Below are 16,619 nucleotides of genomic sequence, written 5' to 3' on the forward strand. Positions count from 1 at the left end.
TATACTTGTAATTTACATTTATATAACATATATAGTGCAGTTATATATCTGTATCATTGTTCCCTCTATATCATAAGTCTTACAAAACACGGGCAAAATTATGTGTAAATTGTACTGTTTGTTTCCTATAATATATAAATTTTATGTATATTTTTCTATTCTCATCTGTATAATGTAAGCTTCCACGTAAAGAAGTGTTTAATTTATAAATTATTCTACGCAGCATCAATATAATTTCGATAATAATAATAATTATTGTTAACAAACAGATTCAACACCGTAATAGTAATTTTATATAGAAAAATAATATTTAAATTAAGGTATTAACTAGTAGTTGAATCGATTTGTATCAAGCTTGACATTTAAAAAATTTACATGCAAACTTTGTTTCAAAATTTCGATCGAATAACAAAAATTTCGTTAAAATTTACGAAAATTAATTTTTTTAAATGTAATTACGAGTAAAATACAGTTATGATAATAAATTTAAGCATTTAATAATTTTTTTATAAAGTAAATTCTATTTAATAATTGCTCGAGATAATTGGGATACATTTTTATAGGAACTGAAGGGCTTTAGATTTTGCAAGAATGTAATTTTTGCATCATGTATCTCTCTATAGGATTTGTTATAATTGACGGTTATGATTAAATATCTCGAATTAAATTATCATAATTGAAATAAAATCATATGCAAGAGTAATTTACACAAAATTAACGTTATAAATTGGTCCTGACGTCATAATTACCGGAGTGTAATTTACGAAACGTTTAAGTTACGCTCGAGTAATGTTTTCCCTATTTCTTTTATTAAAGTTAAAATATCAGACATAATCTTATCGCTTCGAATGGAAGACGAAAAGAATAGTTTTAAAAAAATAGTAACAATTAATAACATTAAATAAAACCTGTTTAAAACGAAAGGCGAGAATTTTCCGTTTCGACAGGTTTCCGTTTTATAGAGGGTCGCGTTTCTAGAAAAGTTAATTATTAACTCTTCTGGGAAGTTGGAGGAAACTGTGGCATTCTATTGACAGTTACTTTACAGATAATGAAAGCTCGTCGTTGACTACGATTCGATCCCGTAAATTATAGCATTAATTTATTTAGAATTTAGTTGCTGTTATGTCGAAAAATTCCGTTTTACTCAGGTCATAACAGCAATCACGTAATTATTACAGTTACAAAAAAAAACAAAAAAAGCTTTAGTTTCCGCGTTACGCAGGTTTCCAATTTATAATAATAATAATTTACATTGTTTTACGTGTTGGAAGGTGTCCGTTCTAGACAGGTTTTTACTCCAAAAGCTGCATAATACGAATAAAATATTTAAAGAAGTAGTCTCGTCCATCTTGAAAATGGCTTTCTAAAACTTGGGAAAATTATTTTGAAACATGATTTATCTGGTGTAAGATAAGTAAAGAAGAAAGTTTCATCTTAGTTGATGCCACTATATTATCATTTACCAAATGGAAAAGTATCGCCGCGTATTCATTTATAATACATAATGTAAGTTATAATATTCTAAACTTGCTAAACTTTTTGTAAATTTACAAATAGATGAGCGAGTTATTCTCAATTTAAATATAATGCAATTTGTTTTTTTCGAAAAATAATCATGCTGACGATAATCGTAAATAATAAGAATTTCGAAAAAAAAATCATTTACGTATTAGTTTTAAAAATTTAAATAAAAGTTTAAATAAATTCAACAGAATAATTTCTTGTGTTTTCAGATTTCTAGTATCTAGCTATTGAGATTTTGTAAATATTTTAATTTATTTAATGAATTTTTATAGTTTATATAGTGATAAATAGTAAAAAAGGTATAAAAAAAAACCTGTGTTAAACGTATATTATACTTGGTGTGTAAATTTCATAAATATTCACTACTGAAAATCGTGTGTTTAAAAAAAAAAATCATGGCTTCGAGTGAGAATCAAATCCAGGTCATTCGTGTACATTATTATGATAATGTTTTTGAAATTCTTATCTGAAATATTGCTATAAATTTATGATATAAAAATTATATATAGTTAAACCTCATATAGCGCCCTTTTAAATATCTCCAATGATTTTTGTGAATAGATCTTCCTCAAATATTAAACAGAGAATCTTTATACGTGAATTACTAAAAGTACATTTTTGCGTTGGGAATTGACAGTATTATCAAATTACATGACTTTAAATTTGTCGCGTGAATTAATGTTAACTTGCTGTAGATTTCAAATTCATGTACCTGTACAGTACACTTGTATCAGTAGCGCGTTATGTCGTGGGCAGTTGCCTGGGCCTCTCACTAATAGAGGGCCCAAACCAATCTTTTATAAGAAAGTATTTCCCTAAAAAAATTCTCTTGAAGAAAAATGTCTGAAGTCGACACTGGGACCTCCTAATTCAAATTTCTTGGCTCCCATGAAGTTATAACGCGCCATTGATTTGTATTTGTTTGGCGTTCTTCGATTTAGCGCTATACTCGATTGAGTGCCAGCGAAGCGAGCGGATGGTGACGCTAAATCGAAGTTTTGGCTGTTTTAATTTTCCTAAAAAATTTTTAAAAAATAATAATAAACGCATTTTAACACGAGAATCTTTAAATATAAAATATTTTAATATTATATAATATGTCATGAATAGTATTTTATGTAGTATTTATAATTGAAAAATATCTTAATTTTCTTCATCTCCTTTCAATGGCTTTTGTATGATACTTCTAAATGTTGCTATTCCGGCAATTTTTTCCAGTTTGTAGGCTAACAGAATATCAATATGTTTGTGAAGTGTTTAGATAAGAATTTTATTTTATTTCTGTTATGTTTTTAATCTCTGAATTAAGCATTGATGCTCAGAATTATTGAAATTAGATAAGTGTTTTGATTACTTACGTTTAGATAGATTTAAATAATTTTCCGTACATTTGTATATTTATAATTAGTAAAAATTATATATCAGTATTTTATTTATTATTATCTGAAAAATTGTTTTTGTGTTTTATATATATTTTTCTTCTATTTATAATATATAATTTATTGTTCATATTTTCCTTTAATTATTTATAACAGAATATAATGATTTGACACGAGATTATCATAATGATAAAATGCTTTCTTTATTAAATATTTGAGCTTGAATAGGCTAAGGGTAAATTAGAATTTATTCAGTTATTCGGGAATAATTTTTATATTAAATTTTCTTCATTTCTACACCAGAATATAATTATATATTAATTACAAAATGGCAGTATAATTATATTAAGTTGAGCTATACTAATGGATACATTTTAATTTCTATCTATTTAATTTAAATAACTGTAAAAACTTTGTATACATGAGAGAAATCTTAAGCATTACGCCATAATAAGTAATGAATTCCAAAGGGAAAGTATTAGCATTCTTCTCGAATCGAGACGTGTTTAATACATTAAATTCTTTAAAATGTGATTTATTTAGCACTTTAAATGAATGCACAATAAGTGAAATTTATAATAGGAATTCTTGTCATTTTATTAAAATTAAATGTAATTAAATTTCATTAAGAATTTTCATTTTAATACAAAAATCAAAATTAAAGAATCTATCAGATGGTTATCATTTATATCAGGGATTTTTAACCTTCTTTACGTGTCGACCCCTTTCTAACACCTGATTTAATTTGTCGACCCCTTTCTATAATGATACAAACTAAAAATAAATTACAAATAGAACGAAATAAATAATATTTTTTGTTGAACATAAATTAAAAATTCTATATTTTACTCTAATAAAATTTAAGGATATGACAATTGTTATTATTTTCAGTATATTTTAAAATAAATTTGTTTTTTTTTTATTCCCAAATTAGTTTATTGACCCCTCAAATCAATCGATTGACCCCTCGAGGGTGTCTAGCCATGTCAATCAGAGGTTACCAATCTGGTCACCTCTGATTTACATATATTGATATACTTCATGGATAGTTATATTGATTTACATCAATATATTTCTGTTGTATATCAATAAAAATATATATTATAATGAAGAGAAGTGTAAAGTTTTAACGACTGTTATTTTCAATACCACAAGATTTTTCTCATATTTAATTTACAAAAAACTAAAATGATAAAAATATTATTTAAGCACTTCATGCAACAAAGTATTGAATACATTTTGCGGATTGCCAACTTTTTCTGCTTGTCCGAAATTAGATTCAACTCGCCAACTCCTTTTATATACGAATACAAGATAAAAAAAATGAATTATAAGTAGAATTAAATAAGAATTAATAATAATTTAAAAAATGTAAACAAAAATAAAAAAGCAAATTTGTGTATTTAAATAAACTTGAAAAATATATTTTAAAATATAACTTTGTTTGCTTGCCCTCAAAAGACCCCTAGTAGTTTATCGACCCCTCATATAAATCGATTGACCCCCCTCGAGGGTAGCTAGCGACCAGATAGAGAACCTCTGATTTAAATCGATATATTTATATAATATATAAAAAAAGAAAATACATTCTATAATTGAAGCGAAGTATAAAATTTTAAGAACCATTATTTCCAATAATAGAATAATCATAATAATAAACGATTTTTCTCCTATTTAATTTAAAGAAACGAAGTGATAAAAATAATATTTAACAGCTTCATGAAGCCAAGTATTGAATAGATTATAGGAAAACGATAAATATATGTTTTGTTTCGAATTTCTAGAATTTACTACTATAATTATTTGCTAGAAGTGATTTAATATTTTCTCATAATGCAATGCTAAACATTTCAACATGAATAATTTTATACATATTAAAATTTCACAATCTAATTTATTTCCCTTGGTTTCTACCTAAATTGTATAATTTATATTGTATGGTGTAATTTAAATTATATCGTTTACAGTAATCACGATTATAAATTTTATATATCAAATTATTTAAATATTAGTAATTTAAATTATTGGATTACTGTAAACTAGAATCGCTCTTCAACGAAGAAAAAAAGGTTATGAGGTTACATAGTCTCTGTACAATATAAATGAATAACTGTAACGACTTAGACTTTCAGTTATAATGTATTGAGCAATATCTAAGTCAATACAAACCTTTTTTGTATGATCTAGAGTTATTCTCGTGGAAAAATTATCCATGTTTATATTTTGAAATTTTGAATGCTATTTAGTCTGATATAGCATTACATACGGCAATAAATAATCATTTCTAACATGTAATTATCTTCGAAATTCTTTAAATATTAAATTTCTAAAATAATTTTACTAAAAATAATTATGAAAATTAAATTTTTATAACGACTTTTTAAGCACGTTACTATTAATCTTACGTTATCTCTCTCCATTGAGAGTAATTTTACTTTTTTTTTATATAAGAAATTAAAACTTAACTACTGCAAGTATTAAGATTACAGATAAGATATTTTGTATTGCATTTTACTATTATACACGATTACAATATATTAAATGTATTATCTAGTCAATGTGTTAATGTGACAAGCTAATTTTTATTCAATGTTACGATAAATTGAAGCTGAAATAACCTATCTACACTCTGATAATGTTGATTTTTAGACATTGCATTAAATATTTTCTGCCAGTTTTATTATCGTTTTGTACACAAAACTGTACATAAATATCGATCGTCCTTGGAGTAATAATTCTTTAATAACGCTTATACATACAAATCGATATTTTATAAGTATACAAATCTGTTCTTTATGACTTTCTGCAACTTATACATATAAGTTATTCTTACTAAAGTAAGAATTGCTTTTAAATCCAGGATTTATCCTGGATTTAAAAGCAATATCCAAATTTAAAAATATTCAGTACAAAAAAAAAAACGAAGAAAAAAATCCCATCAGGTAAGATATTAAAAAGCTTTTATGACCATTAATTTTTCTACATTATAATTGATTACGTGATTTAAAAACCAATTATTTTGAATTTTAAAGAGATTTAATTTTTTTTTGTTACACGAATTGAAACGCAATTAGGAATTTTCAAAAAGACAAGTGATACATAAAGGAACATTAAAAAGATTGTAAAATTTCTTCAAACTGTAGGGCTAAGCAATCTACGTTTGAATTTATCACGACTTTTGACATACTTTTTCAATCTCTCCCAATCCATCAGAAGTTTTTTCTTCTGTAAATGGATTTGATGTACAAAAATATTGTTTTATCCAAAAATCTGGTCTTAACTTTTATGTTTGTAGTTTTTCTTCAAATGGAAGATTACTCTAGCATTTTCCTCTTTTTTCTCCTTCCTTTTAAATATATATTTAATTTTTCTGGAGAGATTTATCCTTTTAATTGAAAAATTGGACATTTTTCACAATATTGACGTGTTTATGCACAGGAGATAACTATGTTACATCATAGGTAAATTAAAGAGTAATACTTATTAAATTTTAGTATAAATACACATTAATTAGAATGTCAGATATGTCATTAATTTTGAATAATAAACGGATTTAAAATTGATCCCTAACGAATTACAATATTTAACTTTCATACGGAATAAACTTTACTGTATAAAATTTCCTATTGGTTTGTTTTTAAAAATTTAAATTTAAATTAAAAAATAAAAAGAATTATCTGACAGGCTAATTGAAAAAATTCAAATTTATAATTTTTTTAAAAGAATGTGCTGTTTTCAATTGTATTTGTTTAACTATTTTTGTTTTTCTTTTGTTCTTTTAGTTTTTCTTTCAGTTGAATTGTATTATTGTTAAATCAAAATTTACATTTGACGTAATACTATTATTGATATTCTTAGTTCAGTTTTAAATTTAAGTTTGGGATTTTGAATTAAAATAATGCATTCTTAATATATAAAAGACCAAAAATAACCAATAAACACAGCAATGTTACTAACGCTCTGATCATTTTTAAATTTAAATTAGAGTTTTAATTTATTTTAGTGTTCTGTTAATCTATAGAAACGCAAAAATAGCCAATAAAAATACTATTAAGCTACTGGTTTGAATTATCTATATATATAATCGAAACGAGTTGATAATAATAATAATAATCAGCGCAGAGCCCAAACGGTTAGAAGTTGAAAGTTGAAATTTGGTACACAGTTAGGGTACGTCACGAGAACCCACACTAAGAAGGGATTTTTCGAAATTCCTCCCCACGGGGGAGAGGGACAGGATTAAGGCTTAACACTTCCATCAACAATGGAAGTGTTAAGAGAAAGTGACGTGCAAGACGCAGATGCAGTTTTTTTCGTTTTTGCGGGAAATCGAACATATTTTTAGACCCATCTAAAAATTCTCTGATTAGTCTGGAAACAGGGGGACCCAATTCTTGCATTTTGTGAAAACGGGTAAAGTTGACTATAAGGTAATAATCTTGATCTTCGCTATCGTTACTTTTGCCCGAGCAACGCCGGGCCTACCTGCTAGTTTTATATAAAATTAAAATTGTCTTGTTAATATACGGAAAAATGACATACAATACTCTTACTAATGTTCATTTTAAAATTCAAATTTAAATCACAATTCGTTGTAGTGAATTCGAGGAAAAGGACAAACCGCAAAAAACTGAAACGAACCGAAAGTGATAATAGCAACGATGAAGAGAAACGGAAAAAATGAAAAGAAAACGAACGAAGAACGATTGTGAATTACTGTAATGGGTTGCGCAGTTGCTATTTCAATTATTTAAATTTTTATTTTCTTTTCTGTCTAACATTATTACTATGCGCAGTCGACATAAGTGCATTAATTACGAATCCACTAATTTATATTTGTCCGAATCCAAGCTTTCAAACTGCTAAAATAATTTTAAAAAATTTTCATTCATCACAAATTCAGTACAATTTTTGTTTTTCTAGTCATCCAAGTAAGCTTGCCACCAGAGGCGCCTCTCTGTTAGTACTATTTCGAAAATAATTTTCGAATTACCGTAAAGTGTATTATATTAATGTTAATTATTTTAATCAGCTTGTTTTGTTGGTGTTTTCAACGATTACCGGCAAGTTTTTATTACTTTTTAGTAAAAAATTAACAAGTTATTCTTATTTTTTTTTTAATGTATTATTAACGTTTTCTCTATCGTCCGATCTGCATTTTGGATATTATTCTGATAAGCATCAACGTTATTGTTCGAAAATGTGTTATAAATACTATTTATACAACGTAAAAGGCTTAAAGATGACAAGCAACAACCGAAACTTTTTTAACAATCAAACAACACAAAAAGCGTCATGTCAACCCAAAAACTATTGACAATGTAAGGGATGACAAGGAGACAGAAAATTTATTATTATTGTTGTTTTTTTAGTACAATAATTGATACGTTTAAAACGACACAAGGGTAATAATTGTAACCATTTGTCTTTAAATGGTGGTTAATTAAAATAATATAAGATATACATTATTTTAATTAACTACCATTTAAAGACGAATACAGTAGTTAAAATTATTACCCTTGTCTCCTTTTATATACAGAAAATTTATTTTGCTTTTATTAAAATAACTAATGTCTCCTTGTCGTCATCCCTTACATAGTCAATGTTTTTTTTTTGGGTTGATTAAAATTGTCTTGTTAATATATAAAAACACAAAAATAACCAATAAATCCAATATTTTTTTTTGTTTGCTGAAATGTTTTTTTTTTTGTTTTGATGTCACGTTCCATCGATATCATCGCAAAATTGAGCCTTTATTTCTAATCAAAACTTATATTTTTCAAATAGTTTTTTTTTATAAAAATAAGTTTTGATTAAAAAATAAAACCTCAATTTTATCTGACGTTAACGGAACTTGACACTAAACAAAAATAATTCAGGCAAATGAAATTTAAATAACCAACACGCTTCTTTTTAAAATGCGTAATTAAGCAATTAATAGCGGTTTTAATTTAGGTATGAATTAAAATCTGAGTCTAATTGTTAATTTAAAACATTTAATTTAATTTTACAAAAATAAGAGGAAAAAAAAATCGGTCATTTTAATTCAGAATTTTGTTTTAGAACTTCGGTTTTAGATTTTCATTCAATTCAAAATTTATTTCTTTTTAATTTTAATCATGAGCGATTTTTTAAAATATATATGAAACAATAGAAATATCAAAATATATTTAAAATATATTCCGATGACCCCATTGGTTGATTTGAAAAATTTAAATTTAAATACGAATCAAAATCGTGTATAATTGGTTAACGAAAAAAATGAATGTATTACTGTAAAGTACTCTTATTGGTTATTAATAATTTAAATATTTGAACTAGCCAATCATCGTTTTTTTACAAATTTTTATAACTGTTTTTACTTTAACGTTACATTTGTCGATATATGCTTAAGTCTTACACATTTTGAACAAAATAACTTAATTTTATTTTTTGAAAAATATTTTTAAAATACAATTTTTGCTTGAAGAAAAAAAAATCTAAAAGACATGTCAACGAAGTGTTCCGCAAATGAGAATCATCGACCGGTTTCGTCAGAAAAGATGGCTTGTAATTGGTAGATATTACTTATCCAGCACGAACTGTCAGAATCCGTTGTTATTTTGGATTATTTTCCTGACTTAAACTGAATATCGATTATTTTTCTTGTTAATAAAATCTCCACTTCTGCGCTATGTATAATAATACCACGGTAGATTGACGTCATTCGTAGCGGGATGGTTATTCTTACATCATTTAAAAATAGATTTGGGAAAATTTATTATAAATTAAGGAAAATGTTAATTAGAAACATTTTATAAACGGTAGTTATAATTATTTTCCGTGACATTTTTAAAAATATTTTCAATTCTTCATTTATAATTTTCTTGTAAAGCAGACAAAAAATTATTATTATTAATGAAACGGAATTAAAATATTACTATATTTTTGCCCTTCTTTTGTCTTTGAAATGTTTACGTTTTACTTTCTTTTGGTTTTTTTCTGATTCTCTTATGTTTTTTCTGTTTTGATTGTTTGCGTTGATTTGCTGTTTACAGCACTGATACTGGAAATTTTCATTAAACTTTTTCTTCCTTGACAAAGTGTTTAAAATCGTTCCGTGTTTGTTCCCGTTTTCCGTGTTTACATCGCGACTATCTTAAAATTGTCGCGGCTTAAGATCCATTAAGAAAAAAAGGTCGAATATAATAGTGTCATACTTTACTCTTCTGTAACTAATTGGTGATTGTTAAAATATGTACCCATAAATTTATTCTACATTTCTGTATAAAAAGGTAGACTAAATTTGTCAATATTAACACATTTTTAAGTAATATCATCCCAGGTCATAGATTTGCTCTTTGGCATTTCGACACAAAGACCAATAGCAGTGAGGATCTGCAGCAAACATCTCTCAGATAACTCAATCGATTTGGATAAAATTATCTTATCAAGAAAACGGTCGGATTCATTTCGGATTACTGGAAGACTCCGTAAAATGTACTATGCGAGAAGTCGAATTATTTCTTTTTTTTTTCAATATTTATGCGAAAGTGCTCGAATTATCCCTATTATTGTGCTTGAGAATCTACATAATATCCTCTTACAGTCGTATTCAATACGCCAATATTGTAAATATAAAACTCTGTTGGGAATAGTTTGAATATTGTGTAGCTTAACAAAGATTTTTTTGAATCTATTAAAACGATGAAAAATTCTCATTATTGCCATTTGTATCCTTACAATGATACAATTTATAACTGTTTGAAAATTTGTTTTCCTATTCTAATTTATTCATCTTGTTTTATAAATAATTCATCTGTATATTAAGAATTTACGAAGTAAAATCTTATTGTAGTAAATTTGTTGAGAGTTCCAAATTCGTGACAAAGGATAAGAAGTTGAAAACTTCCGAATGATTTGAAAGGAAAAGGAAACAATTGGAGATCTATCAAGTGACCTCGCATATATATTTTTTTTATACTTGATCTCTAATTGTGTAGAAATGACTTCTTTGTTGTTAATGGAGCTTAGTCTAGAACGTTGCTAAACGGTTCAGAAAACTATCTGAGACAAGCTACTTTGAACCGATTTATTGAGGATTTTGTAGTTTTATTTTATTTTTTTAAATAAATTTTTAAAATGTATTTCTGTCGATACGAAAAATATGGTAGAATAATCGATAATAAGTCATATTCTCGTTTATGATATATAATTTTAGTTGTTAACGTTAGAGATAATATTCTGATCTTTCTTATTGATTATAACAAAGAGAATTTAAAACTTTCAGTCTAATGCAATTTAAGAGAATCTCCAGAAGTTTATTTGAGATGAGTCATCACAGTAAAATTCTTAATGTTCAAAGTTCTAAACTTTTAAATAGTAAATGCCTTGTAATTTATTATCTTTGTATTAATTTATAATTAATACAGAACAGAAACTTATTTTAGTTCTTAATTTAAATGTTAAAATCCAATTTTTTCTTCTTCTTTTAGAGTTCGAATTCTACTGTGGATGCAGCATTGTTGTCCGAAGCCCATGGTTTAGTGACAGACATGTTAGCTGATTCATCTCTCCCGCCCCACGTCACTAGTGGATTAAGGGCCCTTGCCTCCCTATTAAATACTCCAAACCATCTTTCCACTCATCACAGACCTAGACTAGTCGGAACAAGTGTTTCTTTATCTGATTTTAGCTCTGGTTGTGATGCAGAAGAGATACCTTTTACGGGTGAAAGGCCTACAGGTTTACCAAAGGTAAAATTTAAATTTAAATATTATTTTCATTATATTAAATTCTTTATTTAATAGAGAAATATATGGTTACTTTTTGTAGAGATTTCGAAGAAACTTACCTCCAAGCCTACTTCGTCGAATGTCTACGAGCATGTGGACAACAACTACTTCAGCTACGGGTCTTCCTACTCTCGAACCAGAACCTTGCAGGAAACGAAGCACGAGTTTCCGGAATTCTTCTGATACAAGTCCTACTAACAATCAATCATCAGGACATATAATATCGCCAAAGTAAGAATTGCTTTATTGAAAATTCTATAGACCATTCCATATAAATCTATTCGATGTTTACTCTCGGGTGTTTTGCATCAAAAACTAACATAAAAAAGAAGAATTTTGTTAGGCTTGATATAGAATAGAAGTCAATATATTTTTGTTGTAAGACCGCTTTATAGGATTGTTTCAAACGTAACATGAAAACAAATATTCACAGAATTCCAAGAATATTGTTGCTGGATTTTTCAATTTCATAGTTTTGTAGATTTCCATCGCTTCATCGCTTCGCTGCTGGATATAAATGTACTGTACTATTTATTGATGCGAGCCACACAGCATAAAAAATTTCAGATAAAAAAAAATTCATGCAGATGATCCAGCATTTACTGATGACTTCAAATAGCCTATTAAATTAATATCGTACATAATGATTGCGTTCTGTACTTCATGTTTCTGTTAACTCTCTCGGTAATATAAATTGTCTGACAAGAATATAATTAGGTATATATCTAATTTTTTACTTATAACCAACCCACTTTAACCCACTCTCTCTTTGCACTCATTAACCATAATTCTCTTCGTAAAGAATTAATGATTTTGCTTATTCAATACAAAACCATTACTCGTTTAATCTACTTTCTGTAATTTCAGATTACACGAATTATAATTGAGCGATGTCAAACATTGGGGCCTTATCTCTATCAGAAATAAAAGATAAAAAGGGTCGTAGACCTTTGAGTCGAAACGCGTTAACCATATCTCATTTGGACCTTTTTATATATAAAATTTTTACATGTGAACGTTACGGTATAGTAATAATTATAGACTTTAGAATATTCTGTCAAGATAGTTGCAGTTTAATAACGATGAATCATAAATATAAAAATAAACTTTTGGAAAAGTTAATTTTCAACTCGTCTCGAAGCCGCAGTACGTGACTAAATTTAATATTAGGTTAAATACGCAAGTTACAGGCCTATAATTAAAATTTGCTTTACGAAAATTGTACACGTTTAGGAGAGAATTTTTTCACGAAAATATTAGTAACTTGTCGTTCCCGTTAACAAATTAAATATATATATATATATTAACGTGGTGTGGTTAACTAAGTTGCTACTGTATATCTACTTTTGACCTTTAACGAGTCAGTATGACGCATAAACAAAAACATTTTTCAAAATTTAAATCTAAAAGGATGTTTCTTGACGTATATCCCATAGGATTAATGTATCAATAACATTTTATTTCTAATAATACGACTTACTCAGCTTTATTGAAATTTTGGAAATTGACTCGTAGATTTATAATTTTTTTCCTTTTTTTTCGTTTACCTTTACCTTTACGTTTTGTTCTTCGCATTTATTACAATTGAAGTTTGTTTTCTTAAAAAATTTTCTTCAATAAAATAGGAAAATAAGTAAATAAATTTCTGTCTGAAGAAATAAATTTTGTTTCTATTCAAGCGCAGTTTGAAAAGCCATGTTTGTATAGAATAATATATTAGTCGTAAACCAAAGAAAAGAGATTCTGTATATTAAAATCATATTTAAAAATTATACTCTTGTACAAAGACTGCTTATATATATTAAACATTAAACAAAGCTATAAAAATCACGAAATACTTATAAAATGTCATAAAGTTTAGTAAGTTAGACATAATTATTTTTAATCAAAATTAAGATTTTGTATTTATTTATATGAATCTAATCTGAAAATACAAGTGATTTTAGAATTTTTCTACTCTAGAATTTTCTTCCAACCTTTTTTCTTTCTTTCTTTTTTTTTATTTTTTATTTTTTTTGTTTTGTTTTATCCTAGAAAAACTTTCTTTCAATTGAAGTAGAAAATCTTTCTTAAGGAATTTCCTTTTTAGTTGACATTTCAAGATACGTTGAGGGGAGTAAACTGGAAATGTAGTAGACCTTTCTGCAAACTTTCTTCTATTGCTTTATCCATTAAAGTTAATACTGTTTTATTACAAAAAATTATGTTATCTCTGTTACAGCTACGTTAACATTGAATTATACAGTACTATTTTATATAATATTTATGTAAATTTTTATGTGAAGTTTGAAAAATTTCCAGTTCTAGTTGGTTACAGCCTACACTTCAAACATTTTTGTTAAGAAGTAAGAAAAGATTATTTATATATATCTGTGTGTATGTGACATTTATTTTTATCGATTTTCTTTTGTTTGGTTAGAATCATTAAATCGATTGTTCATTGGATTTTTCTCTTTTTTTTTTATGAAAAATTTTTTTCTGTTCTGTTTTTAGCCTGTATTTACTGATAAATCTCTGCACATTTTAAATACAAACATAAAAAATTAATTAATTTTTTTGAAATATTAGTGTTGATTCATGAATAAAAATTACTCTATATATAAACTGTTTTGGTAATGTTTAAATATTTTTTTAAAATAGAAAAAAAGAAATAAAGATGATAACACTTCGAAATACTTAAGCTGTCAGTAAGTAAAAATACTTGGATGGAGAAATATGATTTCACTCTACTGGCAATAAATCGTTGTTCATTAGGCCTTGCAATTGAGCAAAAATCAAGTGTCGTTATCGGGTTTCTTCGCAAATTATCGTTGTTTATTTCTTCAAAACTAAACACTAAAAATGCCAAAAAATATTTAAATATATCGTCGTTAACCAGTAGTTTCATAATCTATTACAATACGATAAAATTTATAAATAAACATTAATTTCATTAAATCGTTAATGACAGCTTAAAAACTACGAACATATTCTTTTACTGTTTTAATTATTTTTTATATTTGCGTAATTTGAAGTTTATTCGAATACAAATAATAAAGTTGTACTCGATTGCCTCTTGTTCAGTGGCGCGTTATAGCTATGAGGCCCAGAAAAATTTGAATTAGGGGCCCCATGTACGACTGCTATAGTGTCGATTCAGATATTTTTGGAGGAATTCCCCTGTATCTTTGTTTTTCTATGGAGGATTAAGTTTTGCGCTGTGTCAGCGCCATACCGGCGATCTAGGGTCTCCGATATGACGCCATATTTAAATTTAAATCTTCTAAGTACAATAATGAGTTTATAAAAGATCAGTTTAGGGCCCCAGTTGATGGTGTCCCAGGCAATTGCCCTTTTTGCTCACAGGATAACGCGCCACTGCTCTTGTTCTCGTTTTAATTTGTGGAAGTGATCATAAGGTTGCTTGAGAGAACGTCTCATACAGCAACACAACGACGAAGATAGATATACAGGCTTTTATTCTGATGAAGTACAAATAATAAAATTACATGAAATACTTGTTTATCTTTATAGGAAATCTACTCCTGCAGAAATTACTTCTAAGGGTAGATCATTCTCCACAACATCTCTTCCTGGAGCTTGGGGTTCCCGTCGAAGTTCTCGCGAGAGGAAGACCGTTTGTAGTCTTCATCCTCTGACTCCGAGTGAATTAGCCGGACTTCAAGATGCCGCTCAACAGAGCAGCGCTGGAGAAACGGAAGACGAAGCAAGTCATCCTCTACCACCTCTTCCTTCTATTAAAAGAGTTAACATTACTTCCGATTACGAGAGCAGTAACGATTCACCCAGTGGAAGCGAGAGTAACGTTGGTGACGATGCCGATGTTTCTAGTAAACATCCGAGGACTCTAGGAATACAAACCACCAACGAATTGTTTAGATGTGCGGTGTGTGGTACCTTAGCACGTTCTCCTCAGTTTCTAGAAAGAGATGATGTGACACCGACACCGTCTGCTGAAGTGCCCGAGGTAAGCTGATATTAATGAGATTTAAGCGTGACTAATAAATGGCTCTTTTGACTTATAATCCTTTGAAATTGGGAGAGATTTTAATATGCTCAAAGTATCTGGAGTGTAATTTACGTTTTCTAATATGTATTTTATCATTGTTTACATTTAATGAGATATATATATTTTTTCTCCTGTTCGACTATTGTTTAATTTTTAAATTGTAAAAAGATTTCCGTTAGAATACTGTTATACAAATAGAATACAAATATTGTTAAAATTTAACGCAAGATTTAACAATTTGGTCCTTTTCCTCTCGTTTCAACAAGGTACACGTTAAAGATTGATTAATTAGTAAGAATTCTCTCATTACAGCGCATAAGTAAACAATATCCAACGAAAGTTTTTTTAATTGCAGCGGTGTATTTTATTTTATTAAGCATAAAGTAATCTAAGGTAAACATAAATTCACGTAAAGGTATATAAATTATTTATATTAGTAGAGTTCTTAATAGTTTGTTGGAAGAAATTTTAGTTTTCAAAGTATGAAGGGAGGGGGAGAGAGAGAGAGACGTTATCGATTCTTAGAGAGTTTTAAAGTATGTTTTCTGTATTGGTGTTTATTACTAGCAACTGTAATAGCAGTCGAGGTCCAAATTACGTAATGTTCTCGTTAGCGGTGCGAACTTTTAGCTAAATTGGCGACGATAATTAACGAAAAAAGTGATTTCTTTTACTATTTAAAATGTCTTAATGGCGAAAAATTTAATTATTAAATATAAATATCCCTATAAATAAATCAGGAACTTAAGTTTACATTATTTTTTTTCCTTTTAAATTAATTGAAAGTTTTTTAATGGTGTAAAGATCATTTTTATTAAAAGTATAATAAAATAATTCTCTATTTAAATTTTATTAGAATTCAATTAGCATATATCTAAAAGTAAGATTTTTTTAAACACATTTTTTTTCATAAAGTAGTTTATTAATTTT

General features: G+C 27.3%; 1 protein-coding gene across 1 annotated transcript in view; it reads left to right on the forward strand.

The window, feature by feature from the left end:
- LOC136988336 (cGMP-inhibited 3',5'-cyclic phosphodiesterase 3A-like) overlaps positions 1-16,619 on the forward strand; it is a 50,377-nt gene that overhangs the window by 11,590 nt on the left and 22,168 nt on the right. The window contains exons 2-4 of the mRNA XM_067286218.1: positions 11,381-11,641; positions 11,721-11,911; positions 15,194-15,647. Coding sequence (XP_067142319.1) covers positions 11,381-11,641; positions 11,721-11,911; positions 15,194-15,647 — 906 coding nt within the window. The remainder of the gene's footprint in view (positions 1-11,380; positions 11,642-11,720; positions 11,912-15,193; positions 15,648-16,619) is intronic.

Source organism: Centruroides vittatus, unplaced genomic scaffold (genome assembly GCF_030686945.1).
Source record: "Centruroides vittatus isolate TY-2023 unplaced genomic scaffold, ASM3068694v2 scaffold_3293, whole genome shotgun sequence".
In the NCBI taxonomy this organism is placed as follows: domain Eukaryota; kingdom Metazoa; phylum Arthropoda; class Arachnida; order Scorpiones; family Buthidae; genus Centruroides; species Centruroides vittatus.